The sequence below is a fragment of the Alexandromys fortis genome, unplaced genomic scaffold (genome assembly GCF_014885135.2).
Source record: "Alexandromys fortis isolate MF-2015 unplaced genomic scaffold, M_Fortis_MF-2015_v1.1 scaffold_13, whole genome shotgun sequence".
Classification (NCBI taxonomy): Eukaryota; Metazoa; Chordata; class Mammalia; order Rodentia; family Cricetidae; genus Alexandromys; species Alexandromys fortis.
In genome coordinates, this window is record NW_026067908.1 from 10,647,465 (window position 1) to 10,674,212 (window position 26,748).

General features: G+C 45.5%; 2 protein-coding genes and 1 long non-coding RNA gene across 10 annotated transcripts in view; 1 reads left to right on the top strand and 2 right to left on the bottom strand.

The window, feature by feature from the left end:
- Dnajc6 (DnaJ heat shock protein family (Hsp40) member C6) overlaps positions 1-23,819 on the bottom strand; it is a 148,061-nt gene extending 124,242 nt beyond the window's left edge. For 3 of the 8 annotated variants that reach the window (XM_050136133.1, XM_050136132.1, XM_050136129.1), the window contains exon 1: positions 23,634-23,743. Coding sequence is in view for 2 of the 8 variants with exons in the window: in XM_050136124.1 (XP_049992081.1) it covers positions 23,634-23,748 (115 nt within the window). In the remaining 6 variants the exon portion in view is untranslated. Of the gene's footprint in view, positions 1-12,686; positions 12,835-23,633 lie in introns of those variants that run through there. The other 5 variants (XM_050136131.1, XM_050136130.1, XM_050136128.1 and 2 more) reach the window with 3 other exon arrangements.
- Positions 8,527-8,910, bottom strand: LOC126497902 (60S ribosomal protein L30-like). Its single transcript, XM_050136141.1, has one exon. It carries the CDS (start codon positions 8,878-8,880, stop codon positions 8,542-8,544), a length of 339 nt encoding a protein of 112 aa, XP_049992098.1. The 5' UTR covers positions 8,881-8,910; the 3' UTR covers positions 8,527-8,541.
- Positions 12,930-15,184, top strand: LOC126497903 (uncharacterized). Its single transcript, XR_007590714.1, has 3 exons — positions 12,930-13,046; positions 13,243-13,477; positions 14,453-15,184. It is a non-coding gene; the product is annotated as an uncharacterized lncRNA (long non-coding RNA).
- Positions 23,820-26,748: the final 2,929 nt, after the last annotated feature.

Sequence of the window (26,748 nt, forward strand, 5' to 3'; positions counted from 1 at the left end):
CCCTCCCCTCGCTCTCTCTCTCTCTCTCTCTCTCTCTCTCTCTCTCTCTCTCTCTCTCTCTCCCTCTCTTTCTCTCTCTTTCAGCTCTACTTCCAGCTACTAGAGTCTGTTCCTGGTCGTGCAGAGAGCTGTTATCTAGGAAAGTGATCTGTAAGTTTTTCCCCTTAAATAAATAACCCTTTTATTAATCATAATTCCAAACTGGTGTGGGATTGTTTTGTGACTTATGTCTACACATATGTATAGACACAAAGCATATCCCTACAATGGGACTCTAGTCTGCTCAACTTTTTATCTAAACATAGAAAACAAAATATTTCCTAAAATACTTAAAGAAAGAATAATAAGCATGATGGCTTATGCCTATAATCCCAACTTTGAGAGGCTTAGTTAGTACAATACCAAATTCAAGGCCAGTCTGGGCAAGATTCTATCTCAAAACAATACCATGCATACATACCAAAACAAAAAACAAGAAGAATTTATATATACATGCTACAATATGGGTGAAATTTGAAAGTTTTGCATTAAATAAAAGCAGCCAAATGTGAAAATTATATTCTATGGTTATATTTATGCAAAATGTCTAGGCCAGGCATACTTCATAGGGTGTATTTTCTGGTATCTGAAGTCTATCTCAATTTCTTAAAATACAATGATATTTCATTCACAAAGTTTCAAATCTAATTTTTCTTTTGGCAACTATTTTTCTTCTTTTGTGCTGAATCAAACGTAGGCCTTGTGCATGCTAAGCAAGTGCTTGACTAAACCATGAGACAAAATCTTACTAGTACAAAAATCACCTCCACACACCTCTAAAACTCACATGAACCCAGTGTGAAAACCTCTATCACAAAACCTGCTCCTCCCTCCTATGTGAGTGAGAAAAACAGAGCAGAATATGAAACAGCTGAGTCAGTGGTCAGAGAGTGAGCAGGAACTGCGGCTTCCTCACTTCCAGGAGGATAGATGGCTCTTCTACCTAGATGTTTTATTTCTTTAAAGATCAAGAATAACCCTCTCATCCACTGAAGAGAAGGAGAAAGAAAGGGCGGGGGTTGGGGAGAAAGCTGGCCTATCTGGATCATGTCCACCATCTCATTTACCAGCGATTTGAACTGTCTCCCTAACTCACACAGTATCCTGTTGGACTTCAGAGGATACAGTATCGGTTTATAAATCTCCTTTCCATGAGTGAAGATGTAGCAAACAAGATGAGATGCTGTAAGCAAGGATAAGGTAACAGGCACATGAGCAGAGACAGAAAGGAACACTGGGACCTCTGCAGCCATTATCTCCAAGACACAGGACCACCAATGACAGGTTTCCTCTCTGTACTTTCCTGGATTGTCATAAATTCTTTTAGGAGCATATATGCTTTTTTCTACTCACTATCAGGTACCGTGCTTGGCACACCCAATGTACTATATAACAATTTTGTAAGTACTATTATTTCCTTTTCAAAGCATGAGAGATGATGCTCAGGGGGTAAAACCCTGCTGACCTTGAGTTCCTTCCCTAGAACCCACTTATTAGAGAGACCCAGCCCCACGCATAGGTTGTTCTCTGACCTTCATACATTTCCATGGCATGCACATGCCCAAGTATGTACACAAAATTAATAAATAAAAACACTTTTTAAATTTTTTTTAAAAATAAGTTAAATTGTCAAGAGTGGAGGCACATACCTAAAATCCCAGAATTCAGGGGGGGCTAAAGAAGAATTGCCGCAAGTGCAAGGCCAGCCTGGACTATCTAGTCAAAGTTTCTTCCTCTCTCTCTCTCTCTCTCTCTCTCTCTCTCTCACACACACACACACACACACACACACACACACACACACACACAAAGAAATGAAGCTCCAGGAAAGAAGGGACTTGTCCACTTAAAGTTTTCTCCCTCTGTTTCCTTACCTTCTTTTCCTCTTTCTCCATCCCACACCCCTGAAAACAGGTACTAAGGGCCTAAGGTGTGTTCAGATTTTACACAGCAATTAAAACATAAAAGTCATGCAAGAGAACATGCAGAAGGGCCTGGGAGTAGGTTGTGGGCCAGACCTGGAGTCAGAGAGAGCCCTGGAGACAACTCCACTGCTAAAATGAGAAGGACCCAGAGCCAAGCTGACAGGGGAGGGGGAGATATTGATTAAGCAGAAGGAATAGCATGTGGGAAACACACAATCTAGCCTGATGGCTACCAATTCCAAGCTGAGCATGTGTGTGTGTGCATGCACACACACGTGCATATATGTACACACAGGTGCATGTAGATATGTTATGGCTTGGATATTAAGCCTCACCCAAAGATCTATATGCTAAAAGCCTTGGGAGGTGGCAAAATCATTGGGAGAAGAAGGGTTTTGTAGAAAGAAGTTGGGCAACCGAGGCATGCCCTTGAAGGAGATACTGGGACCCTGGGTCCTGTTTCTCTCTGTGTATCTGCTCCCCCCCCTCCTTGACTGCCATGTTAATAGGCTTTACCCATAACATGGTCCAATCATCCCAACATGATACACTGTGTCAACAAAGCCCCATAGCAGTAAGGCCAATGATCAAGGACTAAACTCTCTTGTTAGCCAAAATAACCTTCCCTCCTATAAGGTATTCTCAGGTATCTTATCACAGTGACAGAAAGCTAACAGTATATGATATATGAATATGCATATGTATGTGTGCATATATATATACATACATAACTGTATATTTTAATACCTTGAGGTTAATATTAAGGATAGTAACAGTGTTGATTGCTAACATATTAGTAATCATTAATATTTATTGGTTAATTTTGAAAAATTTGTAGTTTAATTTTAACATCTGGGTTCCCAAGCTAAAGATCCCGTCACTATATCCTCGACAGGCTATGTCTCAAAGGGGAGAGAGAAAGAGAGCTACCACTGTCTTTCTTCTCTTATCTTACTCTCCTAAGATAAGGTTCTCTCTGTGTAGCCCTGGCTGTCCTGGAGCCTGCTATGTGGACCAGCCTGGCCTCGAACTCATAGACCCACCTGTCTCTGCCTCCTGAGTGCCACCAAACCCAGCTCTTTATCCTGCTGTTGTGGCATTAAGGCATGTGCCTTCCTCAGGGATCCCTCTCCTCCTAACACCTTTCCAGATTTTCCCATTTATCTTGCAGCAGCAGGAGTCACAGCTGGTTCAGTTTCTGCAAACTACCACCACCCCCTCAACTTGGAAGAAGGATCCTATATTTAAACAACACGACACCAAACTAAAAATGGCCCGGAGAAGATCGGCCATACCTTAGAGCAGGTTCTTGTCAGGTTTCACAGGCACAAAGTCTCCCTCTCTCTGTCTCCCTCTCTCTGTCTCTTTCTCTCGCATATGTGACCAAATGATTCTTAGGTGATAATTTTAAAAGGAAGAAACAGCTCCACAGTTGCAGTCTGAAATAAGTGGTCTGATTTTAAATGGCTGGAAAAAGAATGAGGACAGGAGAGAAAAGCAGAAAGGGGGAAGTGCTGACTCATGCAGGATGCATTAGGGGTATGAGAGCATCCTCCGGTGCCCACATTGTGCTGGCTATGCGGTCCCTCACTCTCTGATCAGCGAGTTTGAAACTATGAAAGAGTACAAATCAGAAGGCCTGACCGTGGGTGCTGAGCTATCCACAGCTTCCAGGTAACATCCCCCTTCCCAGTGACCTCATTCATAAAAATTAAGCTGACCTTGAGTGGTCCTCAAGCTTTCTTTGTTGTTTGACAGCATTGGGGAATGCTGGCTCGTTTTTTGTAATCACAGTACTCAGGAGGCAGAGACCCAAGGGTGGCTGCAAGCTCACCTGGTGAACATATCTAAGCTCAAGGCCAGCCAAAACTAAATAATGAAAACCTTCCTCAAAATCAAAATTTTTTTTAAAAAAAAAAAAAGACGTTTCCCATCAAAGCATCCACTTTTACAATTTTTATTCAGGTGTGTAACACGTGCAGGGAAGAGGGAACAGAGTGCATGTTCAGCTCAGCGTGTTTCCACAAACTGATGGCACTTAAACCCACAGTCAGATAAGTGACAGGTCAGGGCGACATCCCCAGGCCCCCTGAGTGGCACATCTTCCATGCTAGCAGTGGAGTGGAGAAGTTCATTAAGAGAGACGGAAAGGAAGTGCCAGTTTGTTTCTTGGTCTAATTTTAATAGAAAACGTGAAACCCTTTCCACAGCACCCACGACCGCGCACCATCGATCACGTTGCCGTCCAGATCTAGGTCCCGTGAGCAGGGAGAGCACTTTACTCTCCTGATGACTCAAGAGCCACCATAACGTGTATTGGTGAGGAAGAGAGGGGTCCTAGGTGCATAGATGATCAAAGAAGGAGCCAAGTCAATGGCCAGATAGGACCGGAAGCTCCTGACTCCAATTAATACAGCACACGGCGCTGAAACCAGGGAGGAAACCCACGCAATGCGTTCTAGGTGCTGGCAAAGGTTTGGAGCAAGCCTAAAACAACTTCTAACTCGACCGTTTAAACCTTTTAAACCCTACTGCTATGCACAATGTCTATATGTCAATAAAAACTCAAAATGTTTGTTTGTTTTAACATTTAAATACTGAATAGGGACATCTGTCAGCTGGGGTTTTGTTGGTGGTTTGGTTTGGGGATTAGGCTGGGGGGTTGTTTTGAGACAGGGTCTCACTATTTCCCAGGCCAGCCTTGAACTTCTGGTCTCAAATAACCCTCCCAGCTCAGCCTCCACGGTACAAGCCACCTTCTCGGCTTCTCCCAGAATTACACACACCCAGTGGCACTTACAGACCCTTCAAAAGGCAAAGGTGACCTGGGAGTGGTGGCTCCCAACTGTTATCTTAACACCCGGGAGGCAGAGGCAAGAGAACTGGTACAACATCAAGGCCAGCCTACTCCATACAGCAAAAGCCAGGCCAGGCTCTGTGGCAACACCAGAAAAGGACAATGAAGTGCCAAGGCCAACGGGGCTAGGTGACTCACGCCTGCAATCCCAGCTTGGGAGGCTGAGTCACAACAGCTGCTGTGAGTTCAAGGCCAGCCTGGGCTGCAGCAAGAGACCCTATCTGAAGAAGGTAAAGTACTCTGGAGAGGCGGTTCAGAGCTAAAAGTACATTCTGCCCTTCCAAAAACACAAGTGCACTTCCCAGTGCCCACATCAACTCACAGCCCTTGAGCTTCAGCTCCAGGAGAGCTGACGTCCTCCTGACACCTGGATACACACAGCATTCGCTCGCGCAGACACACAGACACACACATACACCAAGACAGAATACAAAAAAAAAAGTCTGTAAGAAAAAATGAAATAATCAACATATCTAAAACATAGAACCAAGCAACTTTAGTAACCACATATTTTAAAGTCCATATGTAATAATATTATAAATATATATATATAAGTCAACCATATGTAGGGCCTCTCAAATTTTTTCTGAGAACTAATATATCCACAGTCTGTCCTCTCACTACAGTAGAAGTAAATGAGAAGTCAATAGTAAAAAAATGTAACTAGACAGAACCACTTCAATTCCCTAGTAATGACGTACACTTCTATGTGACCCTCTGGGTTAAAAAAAATTGTAATAGAGATTAAAATAGTTTATAGTAACTAATTATGACACAAAACTTTCAGGATTTACAAAACAGCCATGCTCAAAGAAAAATCTACAGCCTCAAACGAAAGTATCTTCTCTTCTGCCATGTGGGTCCGAGGAACGACACTCGGGCCGTCCAGCTTGGCAGCAAGAGCGTTTCCACTAAGCCAACATGTCAGCCTCTATTCATCATTTGAAGAGAGAGCCTAGCTAATGCCTAAGTAAGAAAAGGTTTAAAAATGTGTAAGAATTGGAAACGAGGAAATAAAACTGTCTTAATTATAGAAAAATGTCAACATGGGAAATCCTTCTAAATCTAAAAACTGTTCAAGTTAATAAGTGTATTTAGCGAGATCGCCGGAACAAAGCCAGCACATAAAAAATGCTTCGCATTTCTGCATCCCAGGAGCAACTAAAAGCAACTCCTGTAGCACGGAGGAGAATCAGCAACCAGTGGCATCAGCAATTTACATCCCTGATGTCCCAGTGTCTCCACTGGACATGACAGCGCTTTGTTCATCACCTCAGCACTCAGGAGACTGAGCAGATGATCAGGTCAAAGGTCAGCCAGGGATGAACCAAGTTCAAGGCCAGTGTGAGCTGAAGACAAGGCAAGATCTTGTCTCAAAAGTGAAAGAAACAGGAAAATAGGGTAGTTTCTCCTCAGCTCAATTTCAATCAAAACAGTGATATACTGTTTCCATCTTTCTTTTTTTTTAAATATTTATTTATCTATTATGTTTACAATAGTCTGTCTGTGTGTATACCTGCAGGCCAGAAGAGGGCACCAGACCCCATTACAGATGGTTGTGAGCCAATATGTGGTTGCTGGGACCTTTGGAAGAGCAGGCAATGCTCTTAACCTCTGAACCGTCTCTTCCTTTCTTAAAGGCACCAAAATTACAAAATGGATCTATACTGTTCTGAAGTTTTAATGTGGACTCAAACTCTTGTAAAGCAGAAGGGTAAAGAATGAGAGGTACAGATATAAGTGTTTGCTTCACAGGCACAAGGCCCTGAGTTTGATCCCCAAAACAAAAACAAACCTAAACAAAAAAGAAAGGGAGTCAAAACCAAACCATTTGCAAATAAATATTAAAATGTTCAGCTTGGTGGTGGCGGTGCACACCTTTAATCCCAGAACTTGGGAGTCCTAGGCAGAGGCAAGTAGATCTCTGTGAGTTTGAGGCCAGCCTCGTCTACAGAGTTAGTTCTAGGCCAGCCAAGACTACCCAAAGAAATCCTGTCTCAAAAAAACAAAACCAAGCAAGAAAACAAAAAGTTTCTTAGATGACATCTAAATCATCTAAATTGAGACATGTGAAGAGGGAGAAAGAATGAGAGAACGTGCTCCATCCAGTGTTCCAGGACTGCCAAGGCTACACAGGGAAACCCTGTATCCAAAAAATAAAAATAAAAAATTAGCAAGAATGGAAAAATACTTGATGGGTAGGGGCACTTGCTCTGAAAGCTTAAGGACCTGAGTTCAAATTGCAATTGGCTATGCAAATAAATAAATAAATAAATAAATAAATAAATAAATAAATAAATAAACAAACACTGGCAGGGTGCTGGGGGAGCTGGAGATAAGAGAAGTCTGGCCAGTCAGCTTAGCAAAAACGGTTCAGTGAGCGACCCTAGCTCAGAGCAGTAAGACAGAGAGGAATGGAGGAAGACACCTGGCATCCTGTTTTGGCCTCTACATGTATGCCCACACACGCTCATGCTTCAAGCAGAAAATAAATAGCACATTAATAATAAAATATATGCATTTCAATGTGTAGGCACGTAGGCAAAACTATGTTACAATGTAGCCATGCACATGCATAAAGCAGAAATTAAATAACACTTCAGTAATAAAATATATGCATTGCAACATGTAAGCACTCAGGCAGAACCATGTCACAGCATAGCCAGGTCCTTGCACCTGTATGTAGACTGAGTGAGAAAGATAAATTATGTTGCAGTTTCTTCCCACTGTCTTCCAAAACATGCAACATTGCTTTAGGTGGGTTTTTCTGGAACTAAATTAAGTATTATAAACTTCTTAGATTTGACAGTACTTTTAATCCTGGAAATTTCCCTATGTGTATAAGACCAACATATATTCTACACTCAGCAACTATAACAGGTTTCACCTCTCTTCAGCAAAACATTTGAAAGTTACAGATCACACAGGCTAACTCAAACAGTTCCGGTTTCTGCCGGTGAATGCTACCCAATGAAAAACTTACTAGCAGCTTTCCAGTGTCAATCCCGTTTCCATTCCGGGCAAATTTTCAGTCTGCCTTAACACATGCCCTGGACCCTTGAGAAATCATGTGATGTTTATAGGTCCTTCCTGCAAAAATAACCTTTCACCAGCCCAACCAGGCAAAAGCGGCCATGACAAAAAGCCCTTGGAAGAAAGTGTGTTTTCTTGGAAGATATCAAAGGGGTCATGATGGCTAAGGAAAATAAAAACTAACCTGTCTTTATACTTTTTTTGATGGATGAGTAGAGACCATATTTAATATGTGAGGCCTAAAGTCTGGGTCTGACCTTGTTCATCTCCCAGTCTGATTCTGCAGTATCTTCAGTGAGAGCATCCAAGTTTCTGTCCCCCAGGAGTGCGCAAATCTTAGTCTCAGCACCTTCAAATATGTTAGGCGCATCTTCATTTGCTCGTAGAAAATTGTGCTTATTAATATTAAATAATATCCCTCAAAATACAGAAACATTGGAGAAGAAATATTTTCTCTCTTTTGTATAAAAAAATCTACTCCCCTTTTTTCAAATCGTGCTCTCTTCTTGTTCTTTCATATCTCTTCTTCTAAGACCTTACTGATGGGTTCACAGACTTTAACCTATTTTTCAAACAAACTAGAAAATTAGTCAAAAGCCATTATTATACTTTCTAGGGTCCATATTTCTTACTTTCTTTTTTCTTTTTTTAAGGAGCTCTGGTAAAGTTTTATTAAAGGAAAACTTTTTACTTTTCACCAGTCTGTTCTGGCATGCTTCTAATGATGTCAGAATCACCTGGGTCAATGATGGCCAGTGTGCATACTCTGTAGTATTTTCCACACGCTGTGCCCAACTCAATGTTATTGCCACTGTAGTGATGGACACCAGTTTTAGCCAACATGGCATAGTATTCTATTTCAGATTTCCTCAAGGCGGGGCAGTTGTTGGAGAGGATCACCAATTTCGCTTTGCCCTGTCTGATCATCTTCAGAGTCTGTTTGTATCCCAGCACGTACTTCCCACTTTTCATAACAAGCTGGAGCCGAGAGTTGATCGACTCCAGAGACTTCTTTGCTGCCACCATCTTCCTGCCTTAGGTGCGGGACGGCCCCCAACCAAGACCAGCCGCCAAGATGGCCGGGGAGCGAGAAAGGAACCATATTTCTTTTCTTTATACAAGGTAAATTAATTCTAATATTGTTATAGGCAATTTTATCTTCTTTATATTTTTGTTATTTATTTATGTAAACATGTGTGTATGTGTGAGTGTGTATATGTGTGAGTGTGTGAGTGTGTGTATGTGTGTGAGTGTGTGTGTGTGTGTGAGTGTGTGTGTGAGTGTGTGTATGTGTGTGTGAGTGTGTGTGCCTGAGGAGGTGAGAGGAACATCAGACCCGTTAGAGCTTGAGTAATAAGCAGCTACGAGTTGCCTGATGTGGGTGCTTGGAATCAAACTCAGGTCCTCTGCAAAAACAATACATGCATTCAACTGCTGAGTCATCTCGCCAGCCCCTAAACAATTTTTAAGTTAATTTTTAAATTAGCTTTCATTTAAATTTACATTTATAATTAAATTAAAATTAAAATTTTAACTTTAAATTTTTAAATTAAATTAAAATTTTAACTAAATTTTTAAATTAAATAAAAATTTAAATTTTTAACTTTAAATTTTTTAATTAAATTAAAATTTTAACTTTAAATTTTTAAAGCTAGTGGAGTGACTCGTCTGCAAACCCCTACCTGCCTGAGAGGCTCTGTGAGGTAAAAAGACCTGGGTTTAAATCCAATTTTACCGCTTTCTGTCTTTACGCTGCACAGAAGAATGTTAGTCCGTTTCTTTAGGTATCTACTGGGACGATGTGTAAAGTACCTGGTTCACAAACTCACTGCTCATTCAATAGGGTCTAGGATGTTTATTACTAAAATCAGCGGCCGTGCTTGTCGATACCTATTTAGTTCACTCAGCTGTCTTGATTGTCTCATACATATGATATTTCGTGGCTGGCAAAGCATTTTGAGATGACATTCTAAAGAGGCCTAAGTTCTAAAAGGCCTCCATAGTTAAAAACCTCGCTGGGCTGTCTGAGATGTACTGAGAACAGGTAAAGGAAGGAAGGCAGTTATTAAACCACAATCCCACACTTCCCGAACACAGTCATGTGACCGGAGCTCTTTAAAGCTCAAGTTCTGTTTGCCAACCTACTAAGCATGTAGGCTCCAGCTACCTCCTGAAGTTTTACCTGAGTCCTCTGTTCGTCTTTACGAGGAGAAGTGGCTTCTAAACCATCCCTACATTTTGGTTCTTTTCCAGGGATCCTTTTTGGCATGAAGATTCTACATGTTTAGTAGATTTCAGATTCAGGTCAACAACTGGTACTTTGCTTCCCAAAAATAGCTTTCCTGGTCTGCTGGACATATTTATATCCTCTCTCAACGATTCTGTGTATGCACGTCTGTGTGTGTGTGTGTGTGTGTGTGTGCATACACATACCTCAGACACTCTCTCACACACACTCATATCCACTCTTCAACACAGACCCATCTCGCAACACAGAAAGAAACTGACCTGAAAGGCCTTTGGGAGGCCCTAGACATACATTAACTCATGACCTGTTTGGGGTCCTAGACACCTTTGCAAACCAGAGGGAGACTGTTGACTCTTCCTCTCTAGACAAATAGCACACTTGCGCACGTGCGACCGCATTTTACAGACTCTGAAAACGAAATTTGTAAGTTTCATCCTTCTTCGGTGTGTTTTGGTGAGGACTCAAAGAATATAGACATGACAAGAGAATACAACCGCCTGTCTGCACACACAAACATAACTACCTGCAACAGAAGCTTCCGAAAACAGGTTGGTCACATAGTGCGATAGTTTCTAAGATAAATTTATTCTCTGTGCTTGCCTAAAATGTTGCTCAGTTGTTACCCAATCCCCCACAAACTGGAAACAAAAATATATTAACATCATCTAACTAACATCTTTCTGCTTGGGAGATAAAGAAACTAAGACCCAAGGAAACCAAGAGTCTGGCCCCCATCTTTATTGAGAGATAGCTGAACAAGCCAAAACATGTCTATTTGGATCGCCAGCCCAAGCTCGCTCTAATATTGTAATACAAAACAATCCAAATACCAGCTCCCATCAAAAAGGGCAGAAGAGAGACCTCAGGCTTCAAGCATGCTGATGCTCTGAGGTGGAACGCTGGCAGATGCTGGGCTGGGCCTGAGCCTCTGATTCAGGCAGCCTTCTTTCTAAGTCATGTCCATGGCCTAGCATGACTTGACAAATAGGCAAAATGTTTCCCCGTTCTCCATTTCTCCAGCGACTGCAACTAGCAAAGAAGAGCCCTCTCTTGGAACAGATTTTGAATACTTAGATCACACAGGCATTATTTGTCCACGAGTGGCAGCTGGCCGGGAAACAGGAGTGAACTGTCCTCTCCGCTTTCACCCGGGCCTCACACAGCTGTTTCTTCCACCCTGGGACTGCTTAATTAAAATTTAAACATCAAAACCACATGGATCAATGCGTGAATGTGAAGGGTCCAAAGCCTTTAAGCCGCCGCTGCCAACAACCTCAGGCCCCACCCCGTCACTTTTAAAGCCAGGAGAAGCCAGGATCCATTAAGACGCTGCCTTCTTGCCTTTGGTAGATTGGAAAGCTAGCCCTGCCCCTGGCATCCATCACATGTAACCGACTCACGGTCTCTTTGCTTGGGAGTTCTCCTGTATGTGAGTGTGCATATACCACTGCTCATCACGAGATGGGAATCTTTTAACAAGCAGAGGTCAGACACCTGCGGGGGGCCGGAGAGAGCACACGGACTACCGAGCAAGCGGGCAGGCTGGGGACAAGCGAGTGGTCACCTGGCGCCGGCCTGCCTGCACCTGCACACACGCCTAGCCAAGGGCAAAGCGCGTGGTCCCGGGCAGTTTCGGGCGTGAGGGCACGCTGAGCAGCTGCGGAAAAGCGAAGCTGGTGAACCCCAACATGAGCGCCGGGTCACTGAGATGGCGGCGTATCCCCGGACTCGCGAGTTCCCGAAGGGGCACCGTGGGGGGGGGGGGGGGGGAGCCAAGGATGCAGAAGGAAGTGCGGACCCTAAACCACGTGTACTCTGGGACGAACCGGGGGCCGTTGCTCCTCCCCTCCTCCCTCCCGCTGCGGCAGAAATTTGCCAGGGCCTCGGCCTTGAACCCCCGCCCTCCCCCAATCCTCCAGAGTCCTTGTTGCGGGGGTGGGGTGGAGGGGTCTTTCACTTCAATCTGTTTCTGTCCTTGCCCTCCCCTTCAACAGAATTCTTGTGCTGGTGTTTCTGTTTTTTTGTGCTTTTTTTTCTTTTTTTTCTTTTTTAGAGGCGGTGCGGGGGGGGCAGGGAATAGGGGGAGTTTGCGTCTGAACATCCCTGAGCAAGGTAAACAGTTCTGAAGGTCAGCGACGACTCCCCGCTGGTCCCTCCCAAAAAGATGAACGCTCTTCTGGAGATTGGCTAGAAAACCCGAACTGTTTAAGCACCAAGTTCTCCAGCTATTCCATTAATTGGCTGAAACCCTACATCTTAATGATTAACAATTGTAAACACTCCCCCAAAAATAAAAGTATCAAAATTCTGGAAGCAATTATAAAGAAAGCTGTGAGATAGGTTCTCGGTCAAGATTAATTCAAGAATGCAAAACATATATATACATATATTTAGTGCTGCAAAAATGGAAAACTGAAGGAAATGGTATTTAGAAAACAGTCATTTAAAGAGGACATATATTACATAACTAAAAATTACAATTAGACCTCAGTAATCAAATTAGCCATCAGCACAAACTAAACAGGTCCATATTGTGACCCCCCCCAGCATCTTTTAGCCGCCCCTCTGCTGTCAACCCCCTTACCTTTATTTTCAGAATCTTTCATTCTCTGTTCCCTCCCTCTGCTGCACGAAAGTAGAGAAGTCCAGCTGTCTTGTGCAACCCTGCCTTGGGATTTGTCATTCACGGACAGTCAGCGGTCCCGGGGGCAAAGTCCCTCAACGCAGAAGCACCCAAGCTATGATAATGGCATGCAAGTCAGTGTGCAGGGTTATAATTTTGCTTATGCTGGAGCGGAAGGGATGAGGATGAAGGCAGACGTAAACACGACTTCCAAAACATGGCATGGAACCGGATCTGGAGCCTAGGTTTGCCCTTCTCCCTTTCCTGGAGTTAGTGCCTCTTTGCCTCCAGAGAGATTCGGTTCGGTGTTGAACGTGGAAGGTCTGTGCAGCGGTGGAGACTTATTTCAAATGACTTTGGAGGGGGGGGGGGTTAAGAGCCCCAGCTTCCTCTTCTATACTCATGTGATGCTTCCTTCATTTATTTAACAAACACTTCTGGGTGGGTCAGGCGCAATTCTTAGCCCTGTAGACACAGCAGTGTGCAGGACCAAACCCTAGCTCTGCTCTCAATACAGAAGCAGCGGGTGCCATACGGTGACCTGTGCCTGCTGCAAAGACCTGATTCCTAAAGCCGCTTCACCGGGATCTAAATCAGTGGGCATGGAAGCTTTGCAAACCAGCCAGTCAGTGACTCAACCTGAGCCTGAGGAAGCCAGACCAGGAGATCCCTCTACCGAAAGGCAAGGAAGCTTCCAGCAAATGTTCTAGCCATCCAGACCACACTGAGTTTTGTCTCGTTCTACAACTCAGGTACATCCCTCCTTTCCTCTGTTCCACCTGTTAGGGTTTCAGAGGCTTTATGAAGCAGGCACGTCCCTGCTCTGGTAGCAGTTTTTACCTTCCCGTGAGAGAATTCAGACAAGCAATAAAAAAACCATAAGCGGGGAATAACGGAACGTGGCAATGAGGTGACAAGTGCCATTTTTAGACAGTGTGGCCAAGCGAGAGGATGTTTAGCTTATGAAAAGTGGGGCAGCATTATCACAGTCTTCCAAACATCTCTACTTCAAAATGGGACCGGGCGTGGCATTCAATGGCACAGTATTTGCCTGGCATTTGCAGGGCATTGGATTTGACCCGAAGCATTGCCTTACAGCTCTCTATGCCCCCCTAAACAAAAGGAAAACAAGTTTAAAGCTGCTTTTTCAAGGCTAGTGAGATGACTCACTGTGTAAAGATGCTTGCCACCAAGCCTGACTCATGGCCTGAGTTCAATCCCTGGGCTCTACATAGTGGAAGGAGAGACCCACTCCCCCAAATTGTCCTCTGACCTCCACACATGTAGCACAACACACATGCACACACATACGAATGCGAAATCGACCACCGTCATAATTTTTAAGTAAATAAACCTTTAAAATAAAATGAATAGGGGATGGAAAGATGGCTCAAAGGTTAAGAGCACTGGCTGCTGTTCCTGAGGACCCAGGTTGGATTCCCACCAACCACAGCTCAGGGATCTAGTGCCCTCTTCTGGACTCCTTGGGTACCAGGCATGTACATGGTGTATACACACACACACACACACACACACACACACACACACACACACACACATCTTGCTTATATATAAGCAAAACACCCATACACATGAAAATATGAAAATAACTTTTTAGTTAGAAATAGTTTTTTTCTAGTTCTGAACCTTCACAGACCTCCTTCCTCTACTACATGTTGCCTCACTGGTAGCTGGTTTTGTGTGATTTTTTTTCCCATTATGGATAGGAAAAACTGATGCCCAGAGAGATTAACCGATGAACTACAGAACCCATGTTTAGAGAAAACCAGCAGAAAGAAATCCATCTGCTACTCTCATCCTCAGAACTTCCTGATAAATACAGTCTTGACAAAGATGTTCCAGTGGACAAGGGTGTTGAAGACCCTTCTACCATTATCAACCGAGTGGTGAGGGCAGGTGACTTAACCTCACAGCATCATCTCCTCACCGATAAATAGGAGCTCGTCCCACCTGCCCTGGTACGCTGCTAGGAAGAGAAGAGCTGCAGAACTTGGTAAACAAAGCATTCTGTCAATGTGAGGAGTCATTACCAGCTGCTTGGGCACATTTAAGATGACTAATAAGTGTTCACCTGCACATGGCCGTAGCCATGAGTCAAGTATGGCCACGGAACAGAAGCTGTCTTGGTCACTAGGGGGCCCTGGGTTGATTTCTAGCTGTTTACATTTGAAGACTCCCTGTAAAGTTGGAAATGTTTAAGCATTTGGTTTTGGTTTCCGTTACCCCTTGGCGATGTATAATGGCTTTCTGCTGTTCTTTAGAAGGTTAGGGGCCAGTGAGTGGAACGCGCTGAGACAGTTGCATCTTGAATATCTCCCAGAAGCCCATGCAATAAAGTCTTGGTCTAAACGCACAGCTATTTGAAGGATGGTAACCCTTTAAGAGGTAGGGTCCAGAGGGGGGTCTTTAGGCCACTGGGAATACAGTCTCAAAGTGGATTATGGGACCACAGCACCTTCCCCTTCCTCTTTCCTGGCATGGGATAAACTGTTTTTGCTTTGCCATGGGATCCTCAATAATATGTTGCCTTACCACCAACCCAAAGCAATTGGTCAAACCTATTAGGGACTGAAGTAGATAAACCTTTCCCGAGGCCAGTGAAATGGCTCCGGGGGGGCGAGGACACTTGTTGTCAAACCAGAGGACCTGAGTTCAATCTCTAAAACCCACATGGTGGAAGGAGAGAACTGACTCCCAAAAGTTGTCCTCTGAACTTCACATATACATATGCACCCATGAACAATAAATGTAAAAAAAAAAAAAATGTTTAGGACAACCTGTTCCTCTGTAATTCATCTCACACATTTTGTTATAGAGATGGAAAGCTGAATGTCACAATTGTGTTCATTTTAACTCCTTCATATCCATCTTCCGAGCCTCGGGCCCGTGCATCACATCGAAGAACGGGGTGTTCTCCTTCGAGGACTGTCAAACTATGCTGGGTATGAGCATCCAAGGGGCTGAGATGCTGTAGACCTCATGCCCTCCCTTCACTCAGCGATACAGTCGTGTTAGGAACTCTGCTTCACATAAGGAAGATGCAGTGCTGAACCAACGTTCTATCTTGGGGAACTTATGGCCTCCAGTTGAGGGGTTCCTAAATCAGGCAAACAGATGCCAGGCCTGGGTTTGAATATTAGGGGGCAAAAGGGCTTTGAGGCAGAATAGACTGCGTCCAAACATGGACTGTGCCACTTACTTGCCTTTAGAAAAAGTTGGGGTGCATTCTGGAGCCTCTCTAAAGTTTCCGTTCTAACCGTATGGGTTGAAGATAGTAATAAGACCATCTCCTAAGGCTGGATGAAGCACAGTGACCTCATGAAAAGGTATGGCACAATGCCACGAGGGAAGGTCACGGTCAGTGCTGGAAGATTAATAGAATGCCCTGAGTCAGCCCTCTGAGCCTTAGCTTTCCTCATAAACTAAGGAAAGCAGTCATTAGTGTGTAGGGTTTTATTGTGAGAATTATACCCCAGGATGGAGGTAAAGCCTGTGGTCTAAAGGAGCAGGGACCCACAGGCTAGCTCACTCAAGTTGCTTTTGCGTCAGAGAAGGAATACCAGGATTTGAAGTAGTAAGGGGAGGGAAGAAGGAGGGCTGCCATTCATATTTCAAAGGAAGTAATGTGTTTTTAAGTGTGACCTTCTCTGTGGATACCTGCTTTTTCCTGAACGCTGTTTCTGCAAGGTTTCAAGCATACAAAGGAGTTGAAAGGGATTGCACAGTGAGCCCCATAACATATGCATTGTTGCGTCTGTGCATGTTTTTAACCTCTTCTTGGCTGCTCCTTGGTTTATCATGTGCGGGAGAGAGAACATGAGAGACAGAGAGAGAAAGACAGAGACAGAGAGACAGAGAGTGCATGCCATGGCATGTGATCACAGGGAGGTCAGAGAACGGCTCTGGGTAGTCTATTCTCATCTGCCACCTTTACATGGCTCCCAAGAACGGAACTCAGGGTTAGGCTTGCCCAGCAAGTGTCTTTGCCTGTTGAGCTATGTCACCTGCCCCATCTTATTATATTTTTTAGACAAAGTCTCACTATATTCCCAGGCTGACCTCAAACTTATGATCCTCCTGTTTTTGCCTTGGAAGTGCTGGACCCACAGCCACACCCAGATTTTCTCTCCTCCTCTTTTTTAAAGGTGGGGCCCAAGATTCAGCAGTCCTTCCGTCTTGGGACTATAGGCCTGGGCCACTGTATATGAGTAACTGAATATCTCTTTCTCCTTTTTAAAATCAGGTTGAAAGAGATTTGAAGGTCTTATTAAATGGAAAGGGGGTTCCCCTCATGACACAATATACCTTAGATCTCTGATCCTCAGGCCATTCCAGTTAGGGCCAGACAAGCTCTCCGAAGTTTTGACCTGCCTCAAGATCATGCCTCACTCAGGAACAAGAACAAGTCTTGGATTGAGTCTTTCCACCAAGGGGTGCCTCTGACCCCAAGCTTATGATAGAACCATAACAAAAGCAATTCTAAATAGCCAGTTATGCCATGATGCTCCGTCTCAATAACTAGGTTTAGGGAATGCCTCCAGCAACTCCACTGGCCACTAAGTCCTTGGCATTTCTGCACAGTCCCTTTCTTGTTAGGAGCCACTTCTGAGTCACTCGTGAGTCACAAGCATGCTGGAGAAAAGCGATGGCTTTCCCGGAAGTACCACACTTGGTCTTTCTCCACCCAGCTGAATCTCTGTTTGGTTTGCTCCAAGCACCCAAATGGCAGTTAGGAAGGTAAAATGGAGAGAGAAAACTCACTACCAAGCAATGGGGATGTGCAGCTGAGCATGCCTGAGGGCAGGTGGCATGGCTCCAAGGAAGGCAGAGACACCAGGAAGCTGAGCTACCCAACAAGAGGAAGGACGTTAACCCGCAGAATGCCTACCACTCGTCAGGCAGTTCGTTTTTACTGTCGTTTGTATGTTTACCGGAGAACTCATTTGCCAAGTAGTGGTTTTAATGCAAGGATGCTCCCATCAAGCCGCCTCGGTTCAAACCCCAGGGTAGCAACTATATCCCTATGGGAGCATGATCCAACCTTGCTCTGCTTTGGCCCTTTTCTTATTCATAAAATGGAGGCTGTAAAACAAGGGTGTTCAGGCCAGGAAGATGGCTCAGTGAGAAAGGGCTCTAGCAGCGCTAGCTTGATGGCCCGAGTTTGATCCCCTACACCCACAAAAAGCCAGATACAGTAGCCTCCATCAGTAATCCCAGCTCTCCTACAAGGCCAGAGCCAGGACCGGCTCCTAGAACACAGCACAGTGACAGAAACAATAGAGACCTCAACAAAGTGGGAAGGAAGAACCGATGCCTCCAAGTCCTCCTTGGACATCTGTGCACACACACACACAAACAATTTAAAAGTATGTATTGTGTGTATGTACATAAATACATATATAGAGAGACAAAACCATATACCCCCGTGTGTGTGTGTGTGTGTGTGTGTGTGTGTGTAGGCACTCTTTAGCTGGCATACAACACTACATACATGTTACAATCCCAAATCTTAGATGAGAAAAATGGCTGCGAGTGAGAGGCGAGGTGACTTGCCACAGCCACACAGACAAGAAGCAGCAGGGCCAGGATGCTCCACGTCATTCACAACTCACAGCAGCTCCGGGAGGGAAGGGCAGCATCCAATCATCCCCCTGTATCGCTGTGAGCCTGGTACCCCAAGAAATACTGGCAACTCACTCATGCCACAAGTAGCACATGGAAGAACTGAGACTCAGACCCACACTTGACAAAAGCCCCCATCTGTCTCATAGGACTGTTTCACAAAATTTAATTTGTATTGGGGTTACTTCAGGGCTTAGTAAAGGACAGGTTTCTGGGCTCTGTCCCCAGAGCTTCTGATTTTGTGACTCTAAAGCAGTGTGGAGTATTAGTACCTCTGATTTGGAAGACCTCCCTCAACAGTTATGCACCTGTAGGCATAGTAGGTGTTAGGGAAGGAATCGGGCCCCAGACGGTCAGCAGTGAAGCTCTGCCACTCAAAGTGGTGGCTACTTGCCAGGGCTTAACTATCTTGTATTTTCTGTGCATGTGTGTGAGTGTGTGTGTTTGTGTGTATGTGTGTGTGTGTTACCTATACAAGTACACGCTGGTGTGCTCAGGAACAAGGGTGACATGGTCGCTCAGGATCTAAAGTGGGTCCTTGTTTATTCAGCAAGGGCTCTCCTCACTGAGCCATCTGCTCACCCTAACTCCTTTGACTCCTTTGAAATGTGATCTCATTTGATTCCAGTAACCATGATCTCCATTTAATGTTATTTAAAAGAGAAAAAAAGACACACTGTTAGAAACAAGGAGTGAAGCTGGCTGACATGTGTTCTGCTGTCCTCCTGTCCTAGAAAAGAGTATGAGCTGGCACAGACTGAGCTGGTTCTAGCTGTGTCTTCCCAGGAAATAGCATATTTCAGGACCCAGCAGGGTGAGGTGATATCTAGTGGGAGGAACTCAGGAATGATTACCATAATCCCAAGGGGCTGGAGCCCTCTCCTGGCAACAGGAACACACCAACTCTCTGGACAGTCCCTTTTCTACACCTAGTAGCCTCGAGGTGTGATTAAAGAGCCATCCTCTGGGAAGGGTGGATTATTGGAAGGGTTCATTTCTACTCCACACAGCTTGATCATATCTCCTTTCATGGAGAAGTCTTCAATTTGATGCCAGAAGTGGAAGAAGACAAAAAACACTACATCAGCCGGGCGGTGGTGGCACACGCCTTTAATCCCAGCACTCGGGAGGCAGAGGCAGGCGGATCTCTGGGAGTTCAAGGCCAGCCTGGTCTACAAGAGCTAGTTCAGGGACAGGCACCAAAGCTACAGAGAAACCCTGTCTCAAAAAAACCTCTCCCAAAAAAAAAAAAAAAAAAAAACAAAAAAAAACACTACATCATTAAACTGAAATCAAGTAATTTATTAGAACCCAGAATATCTAAAGAATTCCTATAAAGAGAGAGAAAAAAGAACAACGTACCAAGAGTGGGAACGGTCAGCCACAGGCTTTTCACAGAGGCCTGAGTGAGTGGCCAGTGTTAGTGAAAAGATACTTAGATTCACTATCTATCAAAGGTATTCAGTTCTCCGAAAAAGACAAATGACCGTGGTGGTCATGGTTGTCATGATCATGCATGACTATTGGGACCAAGCCTGTGCATGGCATTTGGAAGGTGGAGGTAGCAGGTCAAGGCCAGCCTGAGATGCCTGAGACCATCTCCAAAAAACACAAAGCAATAAAGGGGCCCACGACATCATTTTATACACATCAAGCAGGCAAGCATTGAAATGCCTAACACTATCAGCTTGCAGTATATACTTGTATGAAATTGTGGAAGGATAAACTTACCTAATTTTAAACAAAAAGCCTAGCAGAACACAGAAAGGAATCAAGAAGCGTACCAGAAACAAATTAGCGTAAATTAGCATAAATCTTCAGAGGTCTATGTGGTAAGATCCTTTAAGAGCAGTAACAACAAAAACTTTATTACATTTTATTCAGTAACTGTCCCTCTAAGTATTTCCATTGTATAAATAGTCAGGTGCATGTTTTAAGATTGTATTTGTGCCTGGCGATGGTGGTGCACGCCTTTAATCCCAGCACTCGGGAGGCAGAGGCAGGCGGATCTCTGTGAGTTCGAGGCCAGCCTGGTCTACAGAGCTAGTGCCAGCACAGGCTCCAAAGCCTCAAAGAAACCCTGTCTCGAAAAACCAAAAAAAAAAAAAAAAATTGTATTTGTATTAAATGTATATGTGGGGATGAAGGTGGGTGTCCACAGAGACTAAAAGTTGTTATTGGATCCCCTGGAACTGGAGTTACAACCAGTCCGGTCATGGGTGCTGGAAACCACACTCCAGTTCTCTGGAAGAGCAGCATGCACTAAAAGATGCCAGGAGTCCTCGAAGCTATGTGCTGTCTTTCTCACCTATGACTTGTGGGGCAGGCTGGGAGAGAGCTGAATGCTGCTACCAATGGCCTCGCTGTCACAGAAGATTCAGCTGCCCAAAGAGACTCAAGTTATGGTCTTCCCCCACAACTCACTAAACTTTTCAGTCCCATGACTACCCAGATGTGAGGTATAAGATCTGGACTGATATTTATAAAAATAAATTCGCCTTCTCTGAGCCTCTGTGAGCTACGCAAACATTAATCAGCACAGCTACAGGATGCCACGGGAATTAGCATCCCCATCTTGCAGATAATAAATGGTTGAGTTTGAGGAAGATTAAGGGCCCCTGGCTAAGACCATGCTGTCTAATTTTGGGCCACTCATTAGCAACAGACTAAAAGGATAGTCTTTCTGCCATCAGAGAACATGGCCCGAGGTGTTCAAGCGATAGCAACGTCATCATGAGGAAAACTTCAGATCCCCTTTTACAGAACCGATAAAGCCGGGCTATGGGCTTTCTTTCATCACATGACAGTTCATCTTAACTTCTCCCTTCCGTGAACACGTGGGAATCTGTTCGTGGTGTGGTGGCAGATATGTCAGAAAGGTTGATCTACAGAGCATCACTCGGGCCTGAGTTAGCCAGTTACCTGCTGTGAGTCCTCGGGCAAGGCATTCAATATCCCCTGATTTTTCCTCTCAAGTACAAAATGGAGGGGGTAAATAATATCCACCCTTCTTCCTCTGGGCCTGTCTTCAAGATCTCACCAAGGCTGGGTACAGTGGCACTCAGGAAGGAGAAGAGGCGGGACCTCTGTGGGCCCTGGTCTAGAGAGCTCCAGGCCAGCCAAAGCTACAGAGTGAAACCATGTCTCAGAAAAAAGAAATGACAAAAAGGACAAAAATCTGAGCAAGCTCTTATTTGAATTAATCTACTAGGTATCATTTAATTCCTTCTTGCTCCTCTCTTCCTCTGTCTGCCTCTCCCGTGTTCCCCACTCCAAGACACTCATTCGCTCTCCCCCGCTCACCCCTCCCCCAATAAACCTCTTGCGCACATACAAAAAAAGGTATCATTTTATAGCCTTATCCCCAGGATGTCTAGGGAACAAAAAGAGGAATGTACAGGGATGTGTAGCCTAAAGAGCTGTGGCTGGACCGTACGGTAGGAACCAGGAACAGAAGCAAAGGCAGAGGATGCTGTGTTCAGGATCGAACTGTATTTGTTTGTTTTGTTTTTCTCCAGGCAGGAACTCACAATATAACCCTGGGTGTCATGGAGCTCACTCTGTAGACCAGGCTGCCTTCACAACTCACAGAGATTCGCCCTGCCTCTACCTCCCAAGTGCTGAGATCAAAGGTGAGGCCAGAACTGTAAAATTCTAAAACTCTCCATTCCTTCCTTCCCAGAATCAGGTGATGCATACCATGGTCTCTGAAGGAGTAGCTAGTGCTATCCCAGGACCCAACAACCTAGAGGAAGAAGCTGACCATCCCTAGCCCCATTGACCGTCAGTAGGAGATCTTGGTAGCCATATGGAGGAAGTTTTATTCACATATTAATTAAAGTAGGAAGACGAACTTTAGAAGCCAGCAAGGTGCTAAGTGATGATAGGCTCAAGGGTCTCTTTTCCGACCACCAAAAGCTCATGTCCACGGCAATAAATAAACATTTGCAAGACATTCATCAGGTCTTATACTCCCTACTCTGCATCAACACCTTACAGCTATTAGCTCTTCCTAATCAATCATTTATTTGATCCTTAAAGCAACGGGGTAAGGGTGGCTATGTCACCATAGGGCTCTGTTGGCATCTGGCTCAGGGCTGGATCTGTCGGCCATTTTAAATCAGGGCATGTCAGCCTCACAGAGGAAAGATCTTTAGAAGACAAAACAGACAAAAAGGAGGAGACCAGACCCACACAAGTACCGAACGCTCACTTCAACTAGAGGGGAGGATAAAGAGGACTGGGGAAGGTGTGAGCTGTTTTCCCAGCAGGGCAGCCACAAACGCCCTGCAGGGGATGAAATTCTAAAGAAGAGGTTACAGGTGGCAGGAAAGGCTTCGGGAGGGAGGGGCCGCGTTTTGAGTGGCAGTCAGCCAGGCTGCTAGATGAGGGCATGGCCACTGCCGGCTGAGAAACTGTGAGCCCATAGACCACGTTGTTTCCTACTCAGACGCCTTTCTGCCCAGGGATATAAAATGTCGACTCTTCCTCCCGGGCCTCAACTTGCCCTTCAACTCTCACTGTGCCCTCGCTGAGCTCCTGGGAGCCTGGGCTGTTTGCCCTGCGGGTAGACCGCTTTGCCAGCTGCTTACTGGAGTAACTCAACAGGTCTGAGGCTTCCTTTTGGCTCTGCCTCGGGCCTCCTCCGCACACCGGCGTCTCCCAGCCCAGTTCCCAGGAATGGGTGGCTTTAGGAGTTTAGTAATGTCGGTCTCTCCCTCTCTAAAAATGGTGTCATACGCAGGACTTTGCCTATCTTGCTCCCTTCGGGTCCTTGCAGAGAGAGGGGCTGGATAAAAATGAACGGAGTGATGAGTAGCTATGAGTTGAGGCCCTGAAGAGGTCAGAATGGCCTGCGCCTGAAAAGCAATTGCTTGTGGCGGTGCTTCTGGGTAACCTGGAGTCTCCGAGCGCCTACAGGTTGGAAAGGGGATGGGCTGGGTGCAGATGGGGAGATCCCGGAAGGGAGCCTGGGAGGATCGTATCAACGCCCCCAAAGGTACCGCACTGCAGGGGCTGGGCCAGGTGTGGGATCCAGGAGGGGAGCCAACCTGCGTGAAATTCTGTCGCGTGTCACCCACAAATCCCCAAGTGCAGAGCCAAGCCCGAAGACAAGACGAAGGGCGGGGGAGGGGAGCACCCCGGGACCCGCCCCTGCCATGCAGAAGCCTGGGAACCTCGGGCCTGGCCCCCGCCGGACCTCCCAGTGCCCGCCGCCGCCCCAGTGCCCTCCGCCGCCCCGTTATCCGCGGGGCGCACACTCACCCTGCTCCGCCCGGGGAGCCGTTCGCGTCCTCCTCAGCCGCCGGCTCGCACGCCACCGCGGCAGCGCGGACAGCAGCCTCGGGCTCTTAGTGCCTCCGGCCTCGGGCGCGCCCATAGGTGCTCCCGCCCCTTCCCGCCGCTGCCTGGGCCCCCAGGGTAGCCGCCGCTGTCGCAGCAGCGCGTCTGCTTGTGCCCGGGTCACTGCCGGGTGGACGCGGCCACGGGGGAGGAGCTTGCGGCGGGGCGATCCAGTCCGTGCGTGGCGGCCGGCCCCGCGGGACCCCGACCACGAACAGGTGTGCGCGGCCACAAACACACGCTCTTTGCTGCAGAGAAATCTGTGCGTGTTCTGCAGTAGCCTGGCGTACTAGACTAACGCCGGGAGCCCCAAGAGAGCCTCGATCCTATCTCACGTCACAAAGCGAGCATAAGATCGAAGCCCTCAGCGACAAGTCTTCTGTCCAGAGGTCGTAGCGCGCTGAAAGGATGGTTTCCATGTCCTGATCCCTAAATCTGCCTCACTGAATGAACGTGTTAGAAATGAAACATACATCTCTATATGCCCGCCAAATTGCAAAACTGCCTTTTTTTTTTTTTTGCAGTCATATGAATATTAGAAAAGGGTTTCACCGGGTGATCAGAATTAAAATCACCAGTAGCGGCAGATGAAAACTGCATGTCTCCAAACTTGATGTGCTCAGGAATCCAGACTTGTCTGTCTTGTGCTCTGGACGAAAAAAAAATGCACAAACAGAATCTGACGTCAGGCAACACCAAATAAACCCAAAATAAAAACAAGAGTCCTAAGATGGGGTCCTGTTTTCTCCAGAGATGCCGATGCCATAAAAGTCTATGTTCAAGATCAGAAGAGGCAGAAGAGTCACAGCTACTAAACACAATTGTGCTCCTTGACTGGACCCTGAGGTGGAGGTATTTCATGTTTTTGTTGTGTTTAAGGCTCTAAAGTGCAAGGCCAGCCTGGGTTACAAAGAAAGGTGTAGTGACATTTTGTTTATGTTTTAACAAATAAAGCTTGCCTGAAGATCAGAGTGCAGAGCTAAGCCACTAGAGGCTAGGGAATAGTGGCATGCACTTTTAATCCCAGGACTCCTGAGACAGAGACAGAGAGATCTCTGTTAGCCAAGGCCACCCTGGGCTGTGGAAAACTGATCCAGTCTAAAAGAGAAACAGAGCTCACACAAAGGTGATCCCAGCACTTGGGATCATAAGCCTTTAATTCTAACCCTAGAGGGGTGGAGACCGGAGTGATATGGCTGGTGGAGAGAGGAAGATGAGGCAGAAGGAGACAGGAGCTCAGAGCTGTCCGAGGTTTGGTGGAGACAGAAGGAGTCTGGAGATGAAATCTGAGGACAAGATTGCCCTTCGTTCTGGGCATTGGTAGAGGTAAAAGAACTCTAGTGACTGGCCTCTCTGCTTCTCTGGTCTTCAGCTTTTAACCCATATATCTGACGCTGGGATTTTATTATTACGACCAACTATTATTCGCGCTACAGGACGACCTTGTCTCAAAATAGCAGTAGCGATACTAAGAAGAAAGGAATATACACAGGTAAAGGCCTAAAATGTATCTGGGCTGAGCAGGCAAAAGCACTTGCCACACAAGTTTGACAACCCAAATTTGATCTCCAGAACCAACAAAAAGCTGGGTGTTACCATGGCTCAAATCTGTAACCCAGCACTCCTACTGGGAGATGAGAAGCCGCAGAAAGCATAGGATCAGCCAGAAGTTCCCAGCCCAGCTAGACTACAATGCAAAGAGAGGCAGAAAAAGAAAAAAAAGAAAAAAAAAAAAAGCCTGTTCTGCCTCAACAAGGTCGAAGGAAAAACTCCCAAAAGTTGTCCTCTGGCTTCCTTGTGTACAGTATGCCATATACACGCCTATAAATCTTTTTTTTTTTTTTTTTTTTTTGAGACAAGGTCTCTCTATGTAGTTAGTCATAGTTATCCTGGAACTTGCTATGTAGACCAGACTGGCCTTGAACTCACAGAGATTCTCGTGCCTCTGCCTCCTCAGTGCTTTGATTAAAGGCATATCTGAATTTCAGATAGCTCAATCCAGTATATAAAATGTGGTTGAGCAACCAGGATCTTGTTTCCATGGCTACGTTTGACTTACTCCTCACCCTTACTCCCTTAAGGAAGACAGCAGCCATCTAAGGCAGAGGCCTATGGGCTCTGAAAAGTTACAAGTCAAGGTCCTAGGCTCCCTGATATCGAAGAGGCCCTTGGTTGTCTAGACAATCAACCCTGTATAAGCAATTATAGGGCAGCCCTATTTGATTAATTTTCAATGTAGAAAATGAGGATATAGATTCAAAATGAAAGATGAGTAGGAGAGACTGGGAAGCAGATGGATCTTTCTCTCTGTCTCTCTCTCTCTCTCTGTCTCTCTCTCTCTCTGTCTCTCTCTCTCTGTCTCTCTCTCTCTGTCTCTCTCTCTCTCGCTCTGTCTCTCTCTTTCTCCAGTAAACAGATTTCTTTCACACCAGCTTTCAGGATTCATGGATTTCAAACTGAAGACACTGGCCCTTTGAACAAATCTTCTATTTAACAGAGCTATTCAGGAATAGGGGTCACATGGAACCTACTAATTCCCTAGACAAGTTTCCCCCCCTCCGCCTCCCCACCCCCACCCCATTCCTGTGACTTCTTAACCTGGGGCATTGAAAGTCTTGGAGTTAGAACACATAGTATCTAATTTTTGTTAGCCAAACCATCTGTGAAACATGGTTCTACCTCTTCCCCCTGCTTTAAGCATCAACCACTATAGCCATTCCCATTAAAGAGTATAACCAGGTGGCCTAGACAGCATTTTGCTAGGTACCCTACCACACTAACCTATATGTGCTGAATCTTACCAACTAGTTCTGAAATACCATCCTGGCCCAGTGGGTCTGGCAAGACTCCCCTTGGCATCAACTGTCTGTATCTCCACAGGGTCTGATCTTCACCTAGAGGGACCTAGTAGATATAGCTCCACACTTGGCAAGTAGAGGGAGGATTACAAACACAAGCCCTGCCCGGACTACAGAGTGAGATCCTGCCTCAGACAGAAGCAGTCAGCTTGCCAGCAGAAAGATTTTATTGGTCTGGA